At 40.5% G+C, this 12,885-nt stretch overlaps 1 protein-coding gene across 2 annotated transcripts in view; it reads right to left on the bottom strand.

The window, feature by feature from the left end:
* The window catches only part of LTA4H (leukotriene A4 hydrolase), a 32,291-nt gene that overhangs the window by 2,162 nt on the left and 17,244 nt on the right, over positions 1–12,885 (bottom strand). For both annotated transcript variants that reach the window (XM_036252481.1, XM_036252482.1), the window contains exons 7-16: positions 10,865–10,937; positions 10,464–10,604; positions 9,576–9,599; positions 8,787–8,857; positions 8,203–8,314; positions 7,231–7,375; positions 5,174–5,277; positions 4,678–4,748; positions 2,709–2,763; positions 1,521–1,616 (exon numbers count right to left, since the gene is read on the bottom strand). In XM_036252481.1, coding sequence (XP_036108374.1) covers positions 1,521–1,616; positions 2,709–2,763; positions 4,678–4,748; positions 5,174–5,277; positions 7,231–7,375; positions 8,203–8,314; positions 8,787–8,857; positions 9,576–9,599; positions 10,464–10,604; positions 10,865–10,937 — 892 coding nt within the window. The remainder of the gene's footprint in view (positions 1–1,520; positions 1,617–2,708; positions 2,764–4,677; positions 4,749–5,173; positions 5,278–7,230; positions 7,376–8,202; positions 8,315–8,786; positions 8,858–9,575; positions 9,600–10,463; positions 10,605–10,864; positions 10,938–12,885) is intronic.

Below are 12,885 nucleotides of genomic sequence, written 5' to 3'. Positions count from 1 at the left end.
TGAAATCCCTTTTAAATTATCTATAGCCCTACAAAATAGCAGTTTAAACTTCGACATTACAGACTCCTTTCAGAATCTGATGAGTATTATAGATCCTTTCTTTAGGGAAAAAACAAGACATTTACCATATAAACACAAACTTCTATATACAGTTTCAAGGGGTTCACAGCCCTCCTGTGCCCACCTCTACCCGGTCTAGAAGACAGCACGTTCGGGCGAAAAAAAGCAAGAAGAGTTCAGTCTGGACAGTGGTCGGGGGCGTGCAGAGTGCAGGCCGAGGTGCCACTGGGTAGACGGAAGTTCTCTCCTCCATCCTGACCTCATCTGACAGCTCACTCCACACTCACCAACCATCTCTGCTCTTGCCAACTGCTAGGCTCTTCCCAAACTGTTTCGTTTCAACTAAACTCCAAGTTGGCCCTGGGAGGTGAGCTGGGTAAGGTCACCTCCCAGGCTCCCCCCCTGCCCCCCACGCTTCCTTCCTTCCTGGTCCTCGGCCACACGGGTTGCTACAGACATCTGTGAAACCATGATGGCTTGGTGCACTAACAACTGATTCTGAGGCCCCTGTTGCCTTAGAATCCCATTCCTCCTTCTGCATCAATGTGTTCAAAGTCTTCTCCATGCTTGTCACGTCCTCTGACCTGAGACCTTCCTGTCATGTAACAGTAAAGACCCCATCGGTCATTACCTCCCTCTCCAAACGCAGCATCCTTCCGTCTCACATGTTCTCCTCATGACCTGGGTTTGAAACCTTCAGATCGGCTCGGACTCTTCCCTGTTAACCCCACGTCCAGTCAGTCACAAAAGCCTGTGCTTTCACCCTGTGTGACTCCCTCTCACCGTCCTATTCTTCCCCTTCCCACAGCCCCTCCGTGTCCCGTCCTCCGAGCCTCCCTCCCCTGGTGTTCCTCATGTCAGTCCAGCCTCCACATCACCAGCAGAGCAGTTTCCATAACCACCATTTCACCACATGACTCTTGTTAAACATGTTAAACCCCTTCCTACTTACTAGAATAAAATCTGAAATTCTTAGCATTCAAGACTTACCCCATCGGACCCTACCACCTTTCTAGTGTTACCTGCATCAGGGCCCTGACCAGAGGCACCGCCCACTCCTGCGGCGCTGGGCAGGCTCCGCCCCCTGCGGCTCCCTCCCCGACTCTGCTCTGCTCCAAGCCAGCCCCATGCCTCCAGATCCCTGATCCTGCCAGTCGGGAGTCTTTCTTCCTAATTTTTTCTCAAATGATACTTAAAATATACCTCCTTTTATAGCTAAATTTTGCATGTGTGACCTTTCTTACTAGATTATAAACTTTTTGAGGACTCGATGTCTTTCTTATGTATATTTTTATATTCAGCACAATACTAAACATAGTAGGCATACAAATGTTTTTAAGTAAATGAATTTTAAAAATTATTATTTTCTATTAGTTTCCACATTAATATTTTTTTCCAGGTTGGGTTTGACGTAAATGCTGTGCCTTATGCCCATTCTAATGCTTTGAGCTAGTACTTACTTTCTGAAGCATCTGTGCTAAAAATTCATTCAACTGATGAGAAGAGAGATCTTTCAAGTCCGCTGCGCTGAATGAATTTAAATCATCTTCTTTGGCCTAAAATAAATGTTACCTGGTTATTTCCATTCATGTACAATTCAATATTTATTGTTTTACCTGATATAAAAGTAAAAATTAAGAAAAAGACAGAAATACAAGAATATATAGAATTATAAAAAATAAATGTAAGCCTTAACTATAATATTTCTGAAATTGCATCACTATAATTATGACTCCTAAAATCTTTAGTGCTTTAAAAAAAAAAGATTATTAATAGCAAGAGTGGAGGAAACTTTTGACATCTTTTGTACCAGGGATCTCAGCTAAAAACTCAGAGCGTAGAGAAAAATTATTTTTCCTCTATAAGAATTATTCCTAAATGTTCCATTAAAGAATTATCCGAGGTTTACACTCGCCCTGGTTGCTCTAAGGGTTAAGTTTCCATGTATACAGGGAGAAGCTCCTCTTCGGGAAGTTTCAGAGCTGTGAGCAATACCAACGGAGCGAAGTGCCTCCGTTCTTCCCCACCAGGTAGCACTAGCGGCACCCAAGGTCATTTTATTATTATTTTTTTTATTTTCACCCGAGAACATTTTTCCATTTTTTGTTCAGACAGAGTGGGAGGGAGAGAGAGGAAGAGAGAGAAACATCGACGTGAAAGAGACACATCGAGTGGCTGCCACCCATACAACCAACCAAGGCCAGGGACAAACTGCAACCAAAGCACACGCCCTTAGTGGGAACCGAACCCGGGTCTCTCTGGACAGCAGGCCGACGTTCCAACAGCTGAGCCAAACCAGCCAGGGCCCAAGGTCAATTTAGATTTTCTTTGTATGTGGAATGGCTATATTTGAAGTAGCAGCTCACAAATGATTTATGAGGAAAAGGAAAAAATGCAAATATTTTTGCATACTTTTTTAAAGAGTTGAAGCGAAGCAAGAAAACTCAGAACCAATGCTATCAACATCTACTTGTTTTCCCCATTAAACTTAACGACACACTGGGAGCTGGTATACACCTGACTTACAAATAGCCTTTCCAAATACATGAGTCAAGTACCCACCACCCCTGGCCCCACCACCTTCATGTGTAGCAGAGACGTATTTTTATAGTTCAAATAGGAGTCAAAAGCCACACATTAGTACTCACAGTAATCCATCTTTGACTTAGGGCAATACAAGCATTTGTCAGAGTCATATCATAACTGCAAAGATGAGAAAATATTAAAGATTAAATGTATAAAAATGCACATGCTTTTGCATAACTGCAGGTTACAGAACATACTTAAACTTCAAAGTTATTTTTAAATAAAGAAAAAGAACTCCAGGGTGCGGGGAAAAGGAAATCATCTGCCTGACTTGAATATGACTGGTGTCATCCGAGAACTTGAAAATCCAAGTGGATACCAAATTAATGAAACTCCTGATTATTCTTTGGAAAGAACGCCAAAGCATCGCAGCCACGACTGTCATACGCTTGCGTGGTGGAAGCTGAAGGGACTGGGGCTCGGGAAAGCATATCTAGTGTTTACTGTGGGGCAGGAGCAGTTCTGGGCTCTGGGGACAACAGACAAACAACCAGTCATCTAACTATCCAATGAATCTGCAAGCACTATGTGACAGGCATGTTCTAATCACTGGGGAAACTGATGTCACAGGAGACTCTTAGGAGACTCTGAAATCATATGATGCTAACTTCATTTCTCTCTTTTCAGAAAAAAGTGGAAATAACAAACTCTGACCATTAAATCAAGCAAGTTACACTGATATTTGTGTGATCTCATGTTAGAAAATAAATCATATGTTTTACAGTAATGGAAGAGACCGGGTGATGTGTGCAAGATTCTTACAAAACACAGCCCTCTTCGTCTGTAAATGGTGTCTGCCTGCCCTGAAATGTGTCTGTTAGAGAACAGAGGTGTACCTGCCCTTAGGGCCTACATGAAGCAGGTTTTGACTAGAAGTTGCTGTAGAACCTGCGTCAGGAGAGCCTGTGCTCTAGGGAGGAAATACGAGTCCAAGCAGTGACCTTTGAATCAGCTGCCAGGTTATCTTCATGAAGCACTCAGGCTGTGGACTTGAGGCAAACCTTTGGTTTGTCCTCAAGACCAAATAGGATCAGAGATCCTGGATTGCTCAATCACCTTGAAGGTTACTTAACAGTGATTTAGAAAGGAATGATAGATAGGACAATAAAAAACCCTTGGCTGGTCTGTTTCTTGGTGCCCTGAAATTTCCTTCTCAATGTAATGAAAAGAACTAGGTAGGAATTAGCCCAAGGAGGGAAGCAACCCTTATTTATGGCAACGTCCTAAGAAAAGTAATGAGCAAAACCAGATGTATCAGCCCTGCTCTCATGGTGCCTCAATGTAGTGAAGGAGAAAGACGACAATAATCACACAAGTAAATGCAGAATTACTACTGTGGCAACAGCTATGAAGAGGTAATACAGAGCACCAAGAAACCCTGACTGGGAGACCTGACCTGGTCAGAGACGCCCAGGAATGAGTCCAAGTGCTGAGATGAACTGATAAAGAGTACTCCCGATAAAAGGAACAGCATTCCTGGCTAGAACATGCAGGAGTTTGCACCCTCATGAGACTCGTAAAAGACCAGGGTTTGGGTCCCTGATTGAAGAAGGTGCTTAGTTTAAAAGGCTCTGTATTGGAGGGGTTAAGACACCCAGGGTTTGAATCTCAACTCCTTTTTCTTACTTGCTGTATAACCTTGGGCAAGACACTTATCTAGCTAAGCCTCATTTCCCTCCTCTGGAAATGGGAATGATAACTTATAACACTGTTACAATGATTAACATAATACTTAGGTTATTTTTCTTACTGCAAATGTTTTCACGGAAAGGGCAACATCTTACTCTTTATCTCTCACCCTCCTTGTGCAAAAAGAGGTACTAAATAAGTATTTGCATGAATTTAACTGATTTATATTTAAATGTCATGGAGATTGTTCTTCTGACCTCAGGTTTAAAGTTCAAACACCCAACAACTCTGCTCTCATCACTAACTAGTAACAGCATAAGGAAGGCGTAAAGCCCTTCCAGATATTTGGAGGAGCCCTAGGATTAGAATGAGAAGGAAACCATGAACAGGGCAAGTCCCGACTTGGGTTTCACAGGAGGCAGGCCAGGAGAGTACAGCCAGGCATTCCAATCCACTTGGTCGAGAATATCCACCTGTGAACAGTAAGCACACCCAGTTTTCTAGAGAACAAGCTTTTCTACTGAAAAAGACTCTAAAACAGACTTTTAGGTCCTCAAATCTAATTTAGTCTATACTGACATGTCAAGATAATTGCTAAGTCTCTTTTCTAAAATAAATTTATTATTAACTGTGTTCTGTTAAATAACTAAAATATGAAAAATTTTAATACATACAAAAACTACATTTCTAAAACACTAATGCGGATCTCTCTGAAATAGGATAATTCTACACATAGTTCACGTATCACATTTTAAATAGGAAAAAATACAATGAAAGACTGAGTTTTAAAACAATTTAGCTTAGACCAATACCACTATTAAGTAATTCGGATCAGCCTAACCAGTAGCCGTTAGAGATATACAGGGCACAGGAAATAAGAGAGCTCTTAAAAGCCAACCTTATCTTTAAAGTGAGAATACAGGAAGTCCTTCCAGTCATCAGTGGTTATGCTCTTGTAGGAAAATTTCTCAACGTAAGCCTTTAAGAATCCTAGGAAAACCTCTGAGAGTTAAAAAAAAAAAAAAGTCTATTAATAGAAAGGTAATTATTTATTTTTTTTCCTGGTGCTTGGCATTGTACCGTTAACCACAGAGAACGCTCAGAGAAGAGGGAAGCCAGTGAGGGCTTTAAGAGTGAAAGAATGTTCAAAAAAAGAGGTAGGACTTGAGTTGGGACTTGAAGAATATATGTAACTTGGTGGAAGGGAGACAAGAAGCCCTAACTACAGAAGGGATCATACAACAAAGACACAGAAAAGGAATACACAGCACAAGTTCAAAAAGCAATGGCCCTATATGACTGGAAAGGAGAAATAAGACGGGACAGGCAGAATGGTCCAGATGAGGAATGGGTCCAAAGTCAGTCCACAAAGGAGAACATCTACACGCCCAGCAACAGGGAAGGTTACTTAAACTCAGCACATCTATACTTCTAATACTAGGATGGCATTAAAAGTGTAAGACAACCCGGCTGGTGTGGCTCAGTGGATCGAGCATCGTCCCATGGACAGAGAGGTCCCAGTTCCAGTCCCGGTCAGGGCACATGCCCGGGGTTGCAGGCTCAGCCCCCAGTGGGGAGTGTGCAAGAGGCAGCCGACTGATGGTCCTCTCTCACATCAATGTTTCTCTCTCTCCCTTCCTCTCTCTTTAAAAGATCAATCAAAACATATTTTTAAAAAGTTTAAGATAGCCCTGGCTGGTTTGGCTTAGTGGTTAGAGCATTGGCCCATAGACCGAAGGGTTCAATTCGAGGTCAACGGCACGTACCTCAATTGCAGGTTTGACCCCTGACCCCTGAGGGTAGAAGGCAACCAACTGATGTCTCTCTCTCTCTCACTCTCTCTCTCTCTCTCTCTCTCTCTCTCTCTCTTCCCCTTTCCCCCATCCCACTCTATCTAAAAATCCATGGAAAAGTATCCTCCAGTGAGGATTTTTTAAAAAAATGTGTAAGATAGATTTGTATGTTCTGACATGGAAGGATGTATGTAAAATATTGAAATTGAAGAAAGTAGAATAAGTATATAGTGTGATTCCTTTCCTGTAATTAAAATAATTATATATATTTATTTGTCTATTTGTTCATTTATGCTTAGAAAAAGATCTGCAGCCATACACACCAAACTGCTAACAATGGTTATCCCCAGGGAATGGAAAGGTCACTGAAGGACTCTCACTTGTTAATCTTATGAAATTCTGTACCACACACATTTTTTTTCAATGAATATATATTATTTTCCTAATTTTTAAAGTAATGATGAGTTGCGCCCAGCCAGAGTGGCTCAGTGGTTGAGCGTCGACCCATGCACAGAGGTCACTGGTTTGATTCCTGGTCAGGGCACATGCCCAGGTTGTGGGCCTGATCCCCAGTCAGGGGTGTACAGGGGGCAGCCAGCTGATGTTCTCTCTCACTGATGTTTCTATCTCTCCCTCTCCCTTCCTCTCTCTCTAAAATCAAGAAAGAAAAAAAAATGATGATGAGTTGCTTTTTTTAATTAAGTCAAGCAATACAATTTTGAACTATTTGGTTATTTGAGGTTTTAAGTAGAGAGGTAACATTAGAAAATGATACAGATTTCTTCAGCAACTATATACAGAAGAAACTGGAAGAATAAAATGAACAAAACAACAGTTAAAAATTCTTCCTTATTCTTTTTTTCTTGGAAATTTTACATTTATTGCCTTTTATTTTTTTTATATGCTTTTATTGATTTTTAGAGAGAGAGGAAGGGAGATGGAGAGACAGATAGAAACATTGATGAGAGAGAAACATCGATCGGCTGCCTCCTGCACGCTCAAGCCTGCAACCCAGGCATGTGCCCTGACTGGGAATCAAACTGGCAACCTCTTTGTGCATGGGTCGACGCTCAACCACTGTGCCACACCAGCCAGGCAAAAAACTCTTCCTTTTTCTTTATGTTACCCTAAAAAAAGAAAACAGAAAATGCCAACCACTTACCTGGTCCTCCTAGAAGTTGCTCAAGGTGAAAGAGTAAAGCAAAGCCCTTCTCATAGGGAACTGAAGAATATGCTTCATCAGGGTCTACATTTGTCAGATCAACCACAAGTTTGGTGAAAGGATGTGTATCACCAAAAGTCTTTATCTGCAAGACACAAAATTAGATGAATGTTCAACATGAAGACTAGTTACCACCACGCAAACAAGTTAATGAGAAAGCATTACTTCCCCTCAGTGGCATAACTTTAGGAAGTCTAGACCATGCACAACTCAGAGTCTGGAAACTGTAGGATGTGTTTGTATAAATGTCTAGAAGTCTATTAATGGAATATCTACTTATGTAATGTTCCATGGTATTTCTTGCCCAATAATAAGCTTTATTCTTGTAAAAGTCTAGAAAAATGTTTCTGGTCAGCAAATTCAGCTTTCAGGAGACAGAGCTTAAAAATTACATACTTACACCAAATAAAATTCAAAAATAGTAACTGACCATTTTAATCTCAAAGACCCAGTGAGGTCCTACTGGTCATGAACACATTTAGGGTAGGGTTTAATAGAATATTATTTCAGCATCTGCTAGATTTTCCACACCTGTAAAAATAATTTTCTTGTTGCTACTTAGGAAAGGTGCTTTTCAAACCTAAATTTCTGAACACCTATACAACTTTGGATGGATGCCTTTATTTATTTATTTTCTTAATCTTCACCTGAGGATATTTTTCCATTGATTTTTAGATAGAGTGGAAGGGGGGAGAGAGAGAGAAAGAGAGAGAAACATTGATTTGAGAAGTGCATCAAGTGGCTGCCTCCTCCAAGCCCCGGACTGGGGCTGGGGATCAAATCTGCAATCCAGGTACATGCCCTTGACCAGGAATTGAACCCGAGACCCTTTGGTCCTCGGGCAGATACTCTAACAGCTGAGCCAAACTAGCCAGGGCTAGATGACTGCTTTTTAAAGTATGACTCATTTACCGAATTCTGTAGTTCTCCCCATCCTCCTAGAGCATGAAAATGTCTGAATTTTTCACCAAACAACCGTCCACAAATGTGGCGTTCCAAATACACAGTATGTCCTTCATTTAACCTGGAAAAGGTTTTTAAATAAAAATAAAAACAGTGACATAGCTGACAGGAAAAGGCATGATAATCAACAAGGTATTTTATACTGGGTTTTCCACAAAGTACAGCAATTGTAAAGCATGACCACTCCCTCTAGGCGGCTGCCTGGGTGGCTTCCCTGCATCCAATCCACAAGCAGGGGAAGCCGGGCCAAGCAGAGGGCAGCAGGGAAAATTAAGCCGTGGATCTGATTTTACATGTCCATGTACCACAATGTGACTGTCCCAGGAACTAAATAACAAGCATTAACTGAATACCTAGGTCTACTACATAGCACTGTGACAAGTATTACAGGATTCAAAAAAAAAGAAATCTGTGTACCAATGACATAATACCAGAGAAAAACAAGATATACACACAAAACAATTTGAGTGGTGGGAGGCAGGAAAAGATATTAATCACAAGAACTGATAGAGAAATGATAAAATAAATCTTACCAAAAGTGATCCCAAGTTTTGTTGGTCACTAGATTTCCTGTCCAACTATGTGATATTTCATGTGCAATAACCTAAAGAAAATAATGGACATAATTAGTAGTAAAATTGATTACCTTATCCTAAAATAACTCATTACATAAACATTCTAGTTCTTTCAAATCCAAGTTGTTGGTTCTTTTTTAACATTTAGCTGAGAGGTTCACATTGTTACTCAGTTCAACAACAAAAAAATAATTTAGCCAAAGACAAAAAAGTACAGCACAGTTAAAAAAATTAGGAACAAAAAAAAATCATTTAGAAAATGTCAAATTAAATGGATACATCACTTCATTAAAAAAATATTTAATCGCCCTGGCTGGTTTGGCTCAGTGGTCAGAGCATTGGTCCGAAGACAGAAGGGTCATGGGTTCGATTCCCGGTCAAGGGCACATACCTGGGTTGTGGGTTCATGTGCGGAAGGCAACCAGTCAATGTGTCTCTCTCACATCGATGTTTCTCTCTCTCCTACCCGCTTCCCTCCTTTCAACTCTCTCCAAAAAAATCAATGAAAAACAAATTTAATGAACATATGAAGAGATAAAACCATAAAATGTTCTTAAATCTGTTAATGATTTAAGAATGGTTAAGGCATTTATGAATAATGGTTAATGTAATGTCTTACAACAAGAATTCTCAAGTTTTCTTTTATAACCGTATCTTCAATATAACAATATGTACAATGGATATTTTAAATTCTTTTGACTTAATAGTTCATGAGTGTAAAACCATGATAATAAATGTTTAACTTACATTGGAGAGTGACCTGTCACCTGCCTAAAAAAGAAGAAAATTACCTTAGTATTTAGTAGGCAAATTACATCTATAACCACCTGTATTAAGATGTAGTGTTCTGGCATTAACTGTCCACTCTATTTCTGCATGGCATGCCAGAGTTCAAGAGACATGTATTAAGAAAATAAAACAAAAAAATGAAGGACCAAAAACAGCATCATTCTTTCTCTCCTAATTATCCTAGAGAATTTTTCCAATACCAGCAGGGCCAGTATCCTTGTCTCTAATTTTCTAGGAAACATTTCTCCTATTTCCATTTTTTATATCTGTTCTTATTTACCCTTACTTACCTTCTACCTCTCTATTACCCACAGTATATATATTTTTAAAGTTTATAGTGTCTCTTATAATGTACTCTATTTTACTTATGTAGTTGCTAATCCTACCTACTGGTTCTAGGAAGGATTTGAGGTATCTTACAAGACATATAAAACATAACCATATACTGTGGCCTAATCCTTTCCTATTCATGGTAAATTGAGGTTTTTTTCCTTTTCTTTTTTTTCTGTTTCTTTCTTTGTTTTTTTACTAGTACCTATATGCCAAGTGTAAATGGTGTAGTTTCTTTGTCTGGATACATAACTCATCAATAGATTGCTGTTATGCAGTCCTCCACGCCCTAATATCCCCAAATAGCTTACACAAACTATTATTTTCTCTCAAATGGCCAAATTATTTTCTTAAGAAAAAATGAGATGATGATGATAACCACAATAAGCAATAAAATTAGAAATAAGGGTTATATAAACAAAATACTTTTTAAAATTATTAGGAGTCTAAGGTTCTTCATTCCTAGGTTTATATTTGGGGAGAAGTCAATTTAAATGAAAACATATTTACACTTACCAGCAGAGTAGGAGTTACAAAAGTGAGGCAAGGGTTTTCCATGCCGCCATAAGGGAAGGACGGCGGCAGGACCAATAGGTCATACTGCCCCCATACATACGGGCCTCCCAGATCTTCTGCAATTTTAAGCATAGATTCAGTCTGGAAAATTAATGCATATATATTGGTATGTCTTCATCATTATCATAATAAATTCTTAAAACTACATATTGCTTTCTATGAAGGTTATGAGTTAATGATACTTATTTGAAATGAAAACAATACAAAAAAATTCTGCAGATACAAATTCACATGACATATATTTGATTCTTTTACCACATCACTTAACACCATCACCTTTCATAATCAAAATCTTAAAACGATTGTCTACAATTGTTTAAAAAGGTGACTATGTGACCAACCTCAGAAAATTCGTAAGCAGACTTTTCCACCTGCTCTTTCTCAGACCATACCAATGTTCTTGGGCCAATTTGCCTGCAAAATTAAAAAGCTTAATAAAAAGAAAATTCAAGGCAAATTACTCACCTGGTTCTAGGAAAAATTTAAAGCACTGTACACAAATCCTATAGTAGGTGTGGTTTACCATGTGCTTAGGGGCAGGGCTGAGGTTAAAATGTCCCTCCTGAGATACAAGCCTGCTGTTATATATGCAGCAATTAATATGTAGCTCTCTAAAGAGACATAGTCTGGGTCAAATGAAAACTGAGACATAGTGGCCCCAAAGGTTAGTATACTGGCTTCTGGTAAGACATGGGGGATCTAGTTTCCTCCCTCAATTTCATAACTGTAGAAACTCAGTCACAGCTCAGTAAGAGATGATTCCAGAACAGGGGTGGATGTAAACTTTGTCATGCACTTAAAGGCTGAACACTCTAATATAAAAGAAACAAATAGAACAGAAAGAAAATCCTGTCACATCCTATAATATGGCTGAACCTTTAGGACGTTACACTAAATGAAATAAGCCAGTTATAAAAGAACAAATACTCTTATGATTCCACTTATGAGATATTTAAAGTAGTCAGCCCTGGCCGGTTTGGCTCAGCGGTTAGAGCATCGGCCCGCGGTCGAGAGAGACCCGGGTTCGGTTCCCGCTAAGGGCATGTACTTCCGTTGCAGTTTGTCCCTGGCCCTGGTTGGTCATGTGGGTGGCAAGCCACATCGGTGTGGTCCCTTCACATCGATGTTCTCTCTCATCATCGCGTCCTCTCTCTCGCCCTCCCACTCTAAGCTGAACAAAAAAAAAATGGGAAAAATGTCCTTGGGTGAGGATTAAAAAAAGAAAAGCATGTCAGAACTCTGGAAAACAGTCACAGATTTAAAGCAACAACAACAAAAAAATAAATAAAGTAGTCAAATTCATAAACACAGAAAGTAAAATGGTAGTTACTAGGGGCCAGGGAGAGGTAGACATGGGGAATTGCTGTTTAAAGGGTATAGAGCAGTGGTTCTCAACCTTCCTAATGCCGCCACCCTTTAACACAGTTCCTCATGTTGTATGTCGGCGGACCCGCCTGGAGACGGATAGAGGAGCGGTGTCTCGGTTCCTAAGACCACAGGAAATTTGTGTTTTACGATGGTCTTAGGCGACCCCTGTGAAAGGGTCGTTCGACCCCCAAAGGGGTCACGACCCACAGGTTGAGAACTGTTGCTATAGAGTTTCTGCCCGGGCGGTGTGGCTCAGTGGATTGAGTGTTGTCCCATGCACCAAGAAGTCACCGGTTCAATTCCTGTCAGGGCATATGTCCAGGTTGCAGGCTCCATCCACAGTGTGGGGCATGCAGGAGGCAGCAAATCAATTTTTTTCTCTTATCAGTGTTTTTTTTTTATCCTCACCCGAGGACATTTTTGCATTTACCTTCAGATAGAGCAGGAGGGAGAGAGGAAGGAAGAGCAAGAGAGAGAAACATCGATGTGAGAGCGACACATCAATTGGTTGTCCTGCACACGACCCCAAGTGGGGCCGAGATGAACCGCAACCGGTATGTGCCCTTAGCGGGAATCAAACCCAGGACCTCCCTGGTCCACAGGCCAATGCTCTAACCACTGAGCAAAATCGGTCAGGACAACTATCGTCGTTTCTATCTCTCTTCTCCTTTCCCTTCCTCTCTACCTAAAAACAAATCAACAAAAAAGCCCTGGCTGGTTTGGCTGGTTTGGCTGAGCGGTTAGAGCTTCAGCCCGCAGACCATAGAGTCCTAGGTTTGGTTCCCGCTAAGGGCACATATCTTGGTTGCAGTTTGTCCCCGGCCTCAGTTGGGGTCATGTGGGTGGCAACCACTTGATGTGTCCCTCTCTCGTCGATGTTTCTTTTTTTTTTGTTATCCTCACCCGAGGACATTTTTAGGACATTTTTCCATTTTTTGTTCAGATAGAGTGGGAGGGAGAGAGAGAAACAGAGAGAGAGAGAGAAACATCGATG

Source organism: Molossus molossus, unplaced genomic scaffold (assembly GCF_014108415.1).
Source record: "Molossus molossus isolate mMolMol1 unplaced genomic scaffold, mMolMol1.p scaffold_m16_p_10, whole genome shotgun sequence".
NCBI lineage: Eukaryota > Metazoa > Chordata > Mammalia > Chiroptera > Molossidae > Molossus > Molossus molossus.
Note: the sequence above shows the minus strand (reverse complement) of the source record. Positions and strands in the feature narration are given on the sequence as shown.